The sequence below is a fragment of the Nuphar pumila genome, chromosome 9 (assembly GCF_984573655.1).
Source record: "Nuphar pumila chromosome 9, dmNupPumi1.hap1.1, whole genome shotgun sequence".
Classification (NCBI taxonomy): Eukaryota; Viridiplantae; Streptophyta; class Magnoliopsida; order Nymphaeales; family Nymphaeaceae; genus Nuphar; species Nuphar pumila.
In genome coordinates this window covers 8,657,695-8,669,965 of record NC_143257.1, presented here as the reverse complement: position 1 = coordinate 8,669,965, position 12,271 = coordinate 8,657,695, and the positions used below count along the sequence as shown (strand labels likewise).

General features: G+C 38.0%; 1 protein-coding gene across 1 annotated transcript in view; it reads right to left on the bottom strand.

Annotated features, from left to right (window-relative positions):
* Positions 1-12,271, bottom strand: part of LOC149828378 (GRF1-interacting factor 3-like) — a 50,006-nt gene that overhangs the window by 18,016 nt on the left and 19,719 nt on the right. Inside the window, exon 2 of the mRNA XM_090016831.1 lies at positions 8,001-8,077. Within this exon, the coding sequence (XP_089872957.1) occupies positions 8,001-8,077 (77 nt within the window). The remainder of the gene's footprint in view (positions 1-8,000; positions 8,078-12,271) is intronic.

Sequence of the window (12,271 nt, the reverse complement as noted above, 5' to 3'; positions counted from 1 at the left end):
CTCAAAATTCCTTGGTTCAAAGTAAGAGTGGATAGCGCTAAGACAAGCCCTATATCTGGGTGAAAAAGAATCAAATGAGACAAACCTAGAGGGTACTCTTCTACTTATCTCAGTTCTTCGTAGATGATTATTTGCTGAGTTAGAACTACTAGGTTCACTGTATTTTTCAATAGCACTCCTGAAATTACTTCTATCTCTATGGGTATATGTTATGGGTTCTCTTAAACCTTCTTTATTACTATGTTGAGGTACCAAGGGAAGAGGAGGGGAACTATCTTCATTCTCATTGATGTCATTAGGAGCAGAGTAATCATCACTATCCTCATTGACATCATCATGAGCTAACATTTCAAATAGGAAAGAATAATCCATGTTATCTTCAAGGGATTCACCTGTTTCAAAACCATTAACATTTTCTAGAAAACGCACATTTCTGGAAACATACAGCTTATCATTCTTGATATCATAACAATGAAACCCCCTTTGGGTTTCGGAATATCCAAGAAAAGAACAGGGAATTGCTTTAGGTGAGAACTTATCGTTCTTATCAGTAAGAACAAAGCATTTACAACCAAATATTCTTAATCAATTGTAGTCAGGTTCTTTAGTATAGAGTTTTTCAAAAGGCGAGATATTGTTCAAATTTTTAGAGTAACCAATTTATAAGATAGACAGATGCAAGAGCAGCTTCAGCCCAAAAACCTTTTAGGATGTTTTGAGAGACCAACAAAGTTCGGGTTGTCTCTATTATATGTATATGTTTTCTTTCGGCTAACCCATTCTGTTGAGGGATTTTTGGGCAAGATCTTTAGTGAAGAATACCATAATTTTCAAGGTAGTTTTTGAAATCATTTAAAAGGTATTCTCCTCCTGAGTCAGTTTTAAAAATTTTGAGATTCCCATTAAACTGATTCTTAATCATCATATGATAGGTTTTAAAAGTTGAAAAAACTTCATATTTGTGTTTAAGAAAATAAATCCAACAATATCTCGTATAGTCGTCAATAAAAATAACATAATAAGCAAAGTCACCTTTTGATAAAACCAGTGTCGGGCCCCATACATCAAAATGAACAATTTCAAACGGTCTAGATGTAAACATAGATCTTTGAAGGAAAGGTAATTTTTTCATTTTCCCAAATATACAATCATTACAACTGAAATCACTTTTGCATAAACTTTTGACAAAAGGCAAATGAAAAATTTTTACAATATTTGGATGTCCAAGTCTTTTGTGCTACACATTAATATCTTTTTGGACAACATTACAAAAAGGATTCTTGGGAACTTGAAGGGAATCGACATAGTAAAGATCACCCTTCCTAGAGTCTTCCCCAATCAATCTCCCGAACTGACGATCCTGTATCCAACATTTATTAGATGAGAATTTTATCACACCCATGATCCGAGAGTTGAGAAACGGAAAGTAAATTTAAGTTCAATTTGGGTATAAATCTAATTTTTGGAATAAAAAATCTTTGTTTTTCAAAGTTACCCGTTCATTTTACTTCAAGAGACATTCCATCCGCGGTTGAAACAAAGGATGGAAGGGGATTCTTTTATACTCGGAAAAAGAATTAAAACTTGGAGTCATATGAAAAGAAGCACCCGAATCCAAAAGCCAAGAAGTCATACCGGGAGAAAAGGAGGTTGACATGGCCGCACCGAAAGTGACCCCTTTTAGAAGGGGTTGAAGAGCTTCTACGATTTGTTGAAGAGATAGAGCTCCATTTGAAGATGATGGGCCTTCTTGAGATATAGTAGCCATGGCAATAAGCTTCTTTAACTTTGGACACATGGGTTTGATGTGCCCCGGTTCTTTGCAAAAGTAGCAATTAAGCTTGCTATAATCCCTTCTTCCTCCTTGTCCACTTGGATTTTGATTTTTGAAATGAGGAGGCTTGTATGTCTTTAAGTTGTTCCCTGGTCTTGAAACGGCATTTACACCTTCATTATCTTTATTATTGGAAGGTGTGGCTAAAACACTTGGGTTATTCTTGCTTATACTCATCCGAGTTTCTTCCCCACTTAATTTAGTTAATACATCTTCAAGAGGGAGAGAAGAGAAGGCGGATAAAAGAGAAGACCGGATTTGTTCGAATTTGGGCCTAAGCCCATTCAAGAAATTGAAAAATCTATCTTCTTCCAATTGTTTGTGACGAAGCTCTATGGCTTCACCACTCCATTTGGGTTCGAGCATAACAAGCTCATCCCAAATATAAGAGAGCTCGGCAAAGTACTCTCTAATAGACATTTCTTCTTGTTCAAGTGTTAGCACTCTCTTTTGGAGATAGTATTTATGGGATAAATCCCTAGAAGTATACATTTTCTCAAGATATTCCCATGCTTGAGAAGCCTTTTTGAACTTTATGATATTTGCATTGATTCTCGTTTCTACGGATAAAAATATCCAAGAGAGGATTTTAAAATTTCTCATTTCCCATTCTTCATGCTTTTTCGTATATTCTTCAAGGGCTTTGGTTCTTTCATCTCCTTCAAGAATCTTTATCTCTCCTTCTATTGAAGTTATCTTGGGTTCCGGTTCGAGAATCAAGCCTTGGACATATCCCCAAAGCCCTTTTCCTTTGATGTGAGCTTCCATGTTACCGGCTCAAACATGATAGTTGGACCCATTGAGTTTGAACCCAAGAGAAAAATGGAAGTCTTTTTCACCGATTAGAGGAGAGATTATGAGAAACAACACGTACCTCAAAGGCTTTTCAACTCTTTCTTGACAAAAGAGGCTTCTAAAATGTTGCCCGAAGGAGATGATCCACTCCAAACTCCAATAGCTTGAAGGCACATTTTTCGAGGGACTCAAAAGAGAAGAAATGCATGATCCTCCTTCAAACGAGACTCTGATACCATGTGAAAGTATCTTCAACAAGATACTTCAATCAAAAGTACACTATTCTTGGAAACGAATGCGTGCACATACGCACAACAAGAACACGAAACACTTATACACAATACACAAACTCACAAATGTGCAAATGCACTCATAAGATTCATAAGCATCAAAAAAGGTTGGGCTATAGTCCCAAAACCCACTCATTTACAAGGGGAGGAAGCCCCTATTTATACATTTAGAGAGGCCTTGAAGGGGCCAACCTGTAGCCGTTGGAGCCCCTCCAACGGTCACAATTGTGACCGTTAGAAGGGCCCAACGACTACATGGTTAGGCCCCCCAAGGTGGGTCAAAAAGTCAAAGAGAGAAAAAAAGAATAAAAAGGAAATAAAAGAAAAGAAAAGAATAAAAAATACATGCATATTCGTAATGTGAATATGCGCAAAAATACAAAGAAAATGTCTACACTATCCCTACGGCTAATAAGAGAAAATACATATTTTATATATATAAATAAGTATATACATATACATATATAATATACATGTATATGTAATATATATTGTATTACAAGATCGAGATATATTTTAACACTCTGAACTTTATGGCCTTCTATAACTGGGATTTGCTTTCCTGTGCTTAAGAATGGATTGTTTCCTATGTCACAGGGATTCGGCTAGCAGAGTGCCGCACCCGCGTCGACGTGACTCGACACGGGTGCGGCACCGGGTGTGGTCAACCCGACCCTGGGTGCGTTGACCGCACCCAGGGTCATTTTGGTTCATTTTTTTGGGGGGGGGGGGTTTAAAAAAAAAATTTCCGGAACAAAAACACAAAAAGGATGAAGAAAAGTTTTGAACCAACGAGTGATGTGTTTCTTATCCTTCTTTGTTATTGTTAGGTAGGTAGAAGGGAAGAAGAAATACCTGCAGAGAGGCGAACCGCATCTCGTGGTGATGCGAGTCGAGGGGCTTTTGCAGGGGGCAGAAAGCTCTGGTCTTCTTCGATGTGAGATTTCCATTGCGGGTGTTGCTGCTGCTCATGATGGTTTTAAGGAGCCTCCATTTAACATATGCTCCCTCTGTTAACCTGATTTTTCTTCTGAACGCACAGACGAAATGGGCAGAGAGAGAGGCGTCTACTGTTTCCTATCGGTCTAGGCCTGTCCTGCAGCGTGTACGCGATGAACCCGAAAAGTGTGCCGAGGGTTGAATTATTAAAAGACGAAGTTGTCGATTTAGCTTTCTTATCTTATTCATTTATTTTGCACACTGTTTGAAGCTTTTGAGTGTCAAGATTAGGGGTATCAACGGGTCGGGTTTACCCGGACCTGACCCGTACCAAGCCTTATAAGGTCATGTATGGTGACCTGATTAAGATTCGGATTCAGACCCGAAGATTCGATTAATCCCAGTATAGTTTGTGAAATTTTATGTCAGACCCAGACCCGACCTGTGTTTCGATTAAGACTCGCAATTTCTTAATGTAAATATGATAAAAAATAGTAGTTTATCCGGTATGGCCTGAGTCTGGTTCATGTAGTTTTTATCGAGTTTGAGTATGGTTTTTCTTATGATGAATCTGCCTGGACCCCCGCCCACTGACCGCGCAGCGGGACCCACGCCGGAGGGAACCCCCGGACACCCTATATATATATATATATATATATATATATATATATATATATATATATATATATATATATATATATATATATATATATATATATATATATATATATATATATATATATAATTTTGGCCCTGCCGCACCCCCGCACCCGGGTTTTTTGGAAGTGCCGAATCCCCGCACCCGCACCGGCACCCATGTGACATGGATTGTTTCTTATTCGTGCTACAAATGAAGAAAATATGCAGTTAACTATGCAACGTGTGGCTTGGCATGTGACCCATCGTACACCAGTTGTTAACCGATGGACTCCTAGTTTAACCCTCAAGTTGGAGGTATCTAACCAGAATTCCTCTTTGGACATGGCTTCTAGTTGGACAAACTTTGATTGACGAAAATTGTTTGACAGAGTCGCCAAACACCTCAAGGGTCAACTATTAGATATCAGCTTGCACAATGAAACCATGACATGAATATTATATAACTGGATTTATATTGAAGTCCCCCTTAATGTTATACCACTTCCAAGTATAGAGGTGCAAGTTGAAAATGGTGGCTGCTTCATGTAGAAGGCAATTAAGTATGAAGGTTGTATTAAGTTATGTTACTCCTATGCTATGTAACACAGACTCTATGTCACATACACACAGCATATCTCCAGCCGTACCCTTGTCGACATGGTCGGACAAGTAAGGGTACCAGACGTGGTGCGGGTATGCGTTGGGTGGGGTCCAACCCTGACCCAACCCAAACATTGTCTCCTTTTTTGTTGTGTTGACCTGGGTCAAAAGGCAGGTCAAATTCACAGGTGGTTCAGGCACAGCCATCAGCCAATCTGTGCATGACATTATTCCAGTAAGTAGCCGTTACCAATTATATAACACTTCCTACAATTACTAGGCACCATAACATGTTGCCTGGATATAGAGTGTGGAGACCTACCTGGGTCTCCATCTTGCTGTCAGTCAAGTCATCAACATTTGGTTCAATGCTCCTGATTCCAAGGGAGACTGGACACCAGACTCCAGAATATGTTTATCAAACCCAGTACACCTACCAGGTCTGCATCTTGCTGTCAGTCAAGTCATCAACATTTGGTTCGATGCTCTTGATTCTTTTCCTTTCAAGGGAGACTGGACATCAGTCTCCAGAATATTTGTCAAACCCAGTACAACTCCTTTGACGTGTTCAACTTAACCTGGACACTCCACCAAGATTTTCTATTCCTCAACCAGATTCATTGATGATGGCTGGCCTTTCTATGTCAATTGTGTTGGTGTCCATTAGTGTACACACACACTCTTCCCACTCCTATTCAACATGATTTTCTCTTAACTGTCAAGAGTACCAGTTCAAGTCGTGCAGTTAACTCGCGTGCTAGTTCTCATCCTAAAACCCATAACCCTCCACTAAGTAGTTAGTGTTATACGAACCACGCATAGTTTTAGAAACCCATAGGTTGACCCAATGACTTGTTCAAATCGACCTTCTTACTGGATGAACCCAGTTGGTTGATCCAATCCATATATCTGCCTTCATATTTTTTTATTTTTAAGGTTTTTTCTAATACACGATTAACATTATTTACAAAAAAATATCATGGTAGAAATGAAGCTTAGTTGTTTTATTTGTGCACGAATCTACTCTAATTTTAATTTTTATTAAAATATAGCATTCTAAGCATTCTAATTACTATTATTTGCTATTTTAACATTTTGATGTTTTCTTTTCACATTGAGGTTTGATTACTTTATTGATATCAAAATATCACGTCCTATATGATGCCAAAGTCTATGCATCACACTATTTAATTGATTGTGATGCTTGATATAATAGTTTGGTGACTCATAAAAATTATGAATTTACTTACTACAATTCATATTTGTTCATACTTAGATAATTGTTACACCATTCTGTTACCTAATTGTTACTTATATGTTAATATTTTTATGGTCATCATAGATATCTTTGCCATTGCATACAATATTTTATCCATATAATATATTTCTATCAGTTTTACATATGAAATAGAAGTTGGTAAAACCCAACCAAGTAACTGAGTTGACCCCACTCGATATCAAGTCAAGACCAAATGAGTCCAATCACAAATCAATGGGTTTTAGAACTATGGACCGGAGTAATACTTCAGAAAATATTAGAACAAGAGAACTGCAAGTGTCAAAGCACAACTTGTGTTATCTTTGGGGATTGGTATTCAAGCTGCGATGAAAACAGCATCAGTGGGGAGTCTGTGGCCATCATTCAAAATAATGCATCTTTTGCCTAAGATAGAGGTGTTGGAGATTGTTAATGACTGTTGGTCTTTCCTATAGTCAAATGTTAATCGGTTCCAACAATCACTATTGGATTTGTCGGATGCAGGCTATCATGGAAGGTCAGGACAGGCTTGTACCTAGATTCATAAGGTTGTGTTCATTTCTATACAACGGTCATTTTAAATTGCAAAATCCAGTTTGTTTTTTACAGTATCCCATGATGGGCAATCCTCGACTTGTTGAACCACCTGACTGGAATGCATCGGTGACAAATCAAGTATCATTCTAATCATATTGAATACAGGAGGAGCCTTAATCCCCCAACTCTCTTCTTATTGAGCAAAAAGAAACACACACTCGAGTGACATTCAAAAGCTATCTAGTACAAGGAGTGCCAGAACAAAGCTTCAAACCCAAGTAGCACAAACAATACAAATTGATATTTGTAGCATTCAAATTAACATGAGGAACCAAGGGACTGATACACAATAAAATGTTGTTAGGAAAAGAACAAAGATTGATGTGAAACCTGAAACACATGAAGCAGAATTCTTGCTATTATAAGATGGAAAGCACACAACAACTAATGCATATTGACTACTAGATTCAAAAACACCATTGGACTGATATATCCATAGTGGAAACATATTAGAAAATTGCTTCATCATTGGATCATAGGCAATAGAGAATCATCAAAGTTCTTCCTGTCCCAACCAGAGGCCAGTGAACCTTGGATTCCCACAACTGCGGCCACTGCACTCGAACCATCATTAGAAACCGATGCCGCAAAACTAAGGATGCGGAATCAGGGGCAGCTGGAAGGACTTCCATACTAGATAAAGAATCCTTCTGAGGGGGACACATTAGAAGGCCTATCTGAAACCATCCCAGCCCCTCGGTGTGCTGTCCACTCAAGAGGTAAGGACGGTAACCAACATCTTCATAGCAGAACCTGCCCACCAACTACCTATAGATTTCTTCTAAATTGTCATTCCAAATCATTTCCAAAACAATGGATTTTTTACAGCAAAACCTGCGGACAGCTACTCCAAGAAACTGAAAAATGAGCCCAGAGAAGCTTCAGGTTAATGGGAAGCTGCCACTCATCAAATTTCATGTGGTAACAACCAATAAGGCCTATCCTTGTTCATGTTCATTACGTGTTTATAGGTGCATTATACAACTTATGAACCAAAACTCATGATCATATTAAAATGAAGGCCAACATATAGTCACAAAGTACTTACTGAGTAACTTCAGCCACCTTCCCAAGGTTCTGGTTATCCAGGATTGCCAGAATCAATTGCTTGTTTTCATCTAAATACTGCAACAGAAAGAGAATGTAACAAAACATAATATTGTCTATCAAAGGGAGATTCACTCACTATAGAGAAACAAATAGCGACTAAGAAAATTCCCAAAAGAAACAGGCATGAACCAGATAAAAATAAAATAGCTATTAATGGTACAATATGGAGAAAGAAGTACATAACAGTTTTTAAAAGCACTGAAGCAGTAGTGCAGAATGATGAATTTAAAATACAATGCATATTTAATCAAAATACACAAAAAGAAGGCTCCGTGGTTCTGCAATAGTGCAAGATGAGTCGGCCAGTGAAAGTTGATGCTTCCATGAGAGAACTTTTACCACACAAGAAGTGAAACAGCATATAAAAGGCATCAAAGTAACTGCACACGTTGATGGCTCCCATAAATGTGGATCTGATCCCCAAGAAAGGAAATAACATTTTTAGAGAGTTGCTTAGATTCCCAGGATTTGAGTTTTGAATAAGAGACTGTGCCTGAAGAAGGTAAAGACTCCACAGGTACCACTCCCTTAATAAAAAGGACGTCATGAACTGAAGAAATAAATTTTACAAGAATCACCTTAATTTTTATAATCTAATCCAGGAGATTCACACATTTCAATTATACATTTCAGCCCAAATAATAATCTCATAGTTACCCTGAGAAGGCGAAGAGATCAGCATGACAGTAAATGCAAAAGCACTTTCTTTTAAAGGAAGCAGATGGTGGATAGTGTTGTGGCTATAGTGACTGAATGGAAGTGGGAAATCTGGAATGCAAGGTTTAAAACATACATACATACATACATACCTATGTCACACGGACTCGGCTAAGGAGGTGCCGCACCCGAGTCGACACGCACCGACACGGGTGCGGACTCGGGTGCGGCTTCGGACTCGGCCCGGACTCGGTCAACGCCGAGTCGGACTCGGTCAACGAGTCCAGGCCAAGTCCGTCCACATTTTGGACTCGGTCAACTTTGACCGAGTCCAAAAATGTCCCTAAAAAACCAAATTTTTTATATTTTTTATTTAAAAATATATATATAAAAACTGTGACTGTGCTGCAGTCACAGACTGTGACTGTGCACAGTCACAGACTGTGCACAGTCTGTGCAGTGTGCACAGTGCACAGTATGTGACTGTGCACAGTGCACAGTCTGTGACTGTGCACAGTCGCACAGTCACAGACTGTGACTGTGCACAGTCACAGTCACAGTGCTGTGGCATTTTAAAAATAAAATAAAATTATATATATAAAATTATATATATATAATTATATATATATATATAAAATTTTATATATATATATATATATATATTATTTTTTTTTTTTGCCGAGTCCCCGTGTCCAAAAATTTTAAAATTGTGCCGCACCCGCACCCGCACCCGCACCCATGTGACATAGATACATACATACATACATATATATATATGGATCACATCTGGGCAAGTCGCCATGACGTCCAAATAAGTTTTCTTTTTCATTTTTTTATTTTTTGTGTCATTTTTCATGAAACTAACTGTACAGATGTGATCTACATGTTTTGATTAGTGGGAATTGGCTTTTGAATCGCCTGATTATGACATGTAAGCATGATTTTATAAGCCTTGAAAAATCAACTGCCTACAATATGCGACATTTTCTCAGCTCATAAAATCATGTTTTTTCATAGAAAACACATTATCCAAAAGCTGGCTCCTACCATTTGGACCATGCTGAATCCAACCATCAGGTCGGATTGGGTCAACAATACCCCCCATATGATTTCCAGCTCATTTGGATGGTCAGGTCAACATTACTAAATGTTAACATACATACATACATATAGGGATGCACAACAAACCGAGCCGGCTCGAGCTCGGCTCCAAGCTCGTACATGCTTTAAAATGAGCCGAGCTTGAACATGGTTCTAAGGCTCAGACGAGCAAACGAGCTGAGCTTGATCAACCTACCGAGCTCGATAAAGCTTGGTAGGCTCGATAAGGCTCGGATACAAGTATATATATAATATATTTGCAATTCTATTCAACAAGTTATTGTCGGTGTAACGGGTAGGCCATTGGTTTTTATCAAAAGGCTCATAGTTTGAATCCCATTTTTCACTTTTTCTGCTGTTAATATAGAGTACTTTTAGTATGTATATATTATTTTCAGTGTCAATGACTAAAATATATTCTTTGGCTTAGTCGTGGGTCACTTGGAAAACTTGAGAGAGGTTTGGGTTCGAAACCCACCTTCAATAATATTTTTAAAAATTGATTTTTTTTGGAATGTCTTGAAGCTCAGCTCGGAACCGAGCCAAGTCAGGACAAAGACATTCAAGCTTGGCTCCGAGCTTGAGCCAAGCTTGGACAGAAATATTTTGCACCGAGCCGTACGGCCCAAACTCGGCTCGTGTGCATCCCTAATACATATATTGAAGAGAAGCTAAATGTCCATTTTTAACAATTTTTTTGTTAAAAGCGATGAAAAACATGGTTAAATTGCTCATTAGAAAATGAAACAATTGAAAGTAATTTTATTGAGCATCACATTCTTGACAAAGATAATTCAAGGTAATTTTTTCCAAAAGAAAGACTCAATGATTTTACAATTGTCTAAGGGCTATATCAAATTGCACTATTTTTAACAGTTAGTATGTTGAGTTGCTTTGGTTGCTTGAACCAGGGAGAGCATCGATTTCACATTGAAAAGGGTTAATGACAGTGCACTGAAGTGTTTGATGAAATAGTAGATGTTGCTTATTTTCTATTAATAAAGGGTTGAACCCTTTTTCTTACAAGTATATGAGATACCTGACAACACATGTATTCTTCATTGAAAACATCCGAAAAAAAGTTTTAAACATCTAAACCTAAAATCTAATTGCAAAGAGAAAAAGGAAATGGAAGTGCATGAAGTTATATGGAAGCAAGCACCTACTCATTCTCCAAGTGTTTAGCTGGTGCATGTCCCAGATATTTTAAAAGTTCACAACCAATTTTACTGAGTGCAAATTACACCCAAATCTTGAACTCTATGTTTATAGTTGTTGCCATACATAAGGTGATTAACAAAATCTTTAGGAGACGAGCAGTTTCATTATCATTAAAGGCTTATATGGGAAAAATACAAAAAAGCTGGTTGGATTAGTTGTCTGTGCCCTAAACAGCAATGAGTTTTAGGATAAAGTGTAAAAGCCTAACATCAGATCATGCTAATCAATGTGTAACATAATCAGGACTAAGAACAAGTGCCATTAACTTTTGAGGAATCTAGTGAGTGTAAACCAAGGAGACTTAATGAATTTATTCAGTCACTATCATGGTGGAATCCTTCAACACTATACTAGTGTAGGCCACAACAGCATCAAATGCTATTCTAACATACTTATGCCATGGTGCAGAGATATGCATCTCTTAGAATGCAAGTTGGAAGCCACAAGCACCATGTTGTAGCAGGAAACAACATCACAGTTTTATTCTGGTGGAGATGTCCCAATGCAGAGAGGATTATCCAATCTTTGAAGTGCAAATAGCACATTTTTATTCAAAAAGGTGGTGTAACTTCTGTGGCGACTGAAAGCCCATTATTAGATGTTTCTACATAGTTACAAGAAGAATGAGTTGCCAAATTGAAGATGATGGTGATCAAGAGCAAATGAGTGGGACCTGACAAATAGTAAGGGAAGGACCTGAGAAGCAGGGTTAGCAAGCAACTTATCAAGTGCTTGAGCTTATGCCTATGCAATTTGCTGCATGAGTATACAGCATGGTACTTGGAGATTCTAATGTCAACTGTTTGTTAGAACCCCATCTTTCCTCAACAAGGACATTAACGATACTTGAATTTTTGGCTAGTACCAGTACCAAAATCCCCAACAAAGGGTTTCCAGTTGAAGTGCTTAATAAACCAAAAAGAAATATGTAAAACAAAGTTGAGTGCAGAAAGAGGTGTGCTAGTTGGGTGTAGGCTAGTCCCTAGCCTACGTCACAGAAATACTTCATGTTACTTCTATCCAGCATCCATATGTTGAAAAGTTTTACAAGAATAGCAATAGCCATGTATCTATAGTAAGACTTTCAATAAACAGAATTAGAAAGCTAAGTACCACGAGTGATTCGCTTGGAATAGTTTTCAAGAATTAGTATTGAATGTTCTCGCCAATGTGAACAATATATGGCATCCAAGGAGCCATCAAAATGGTAAATACAATCAGGCCTTTGGA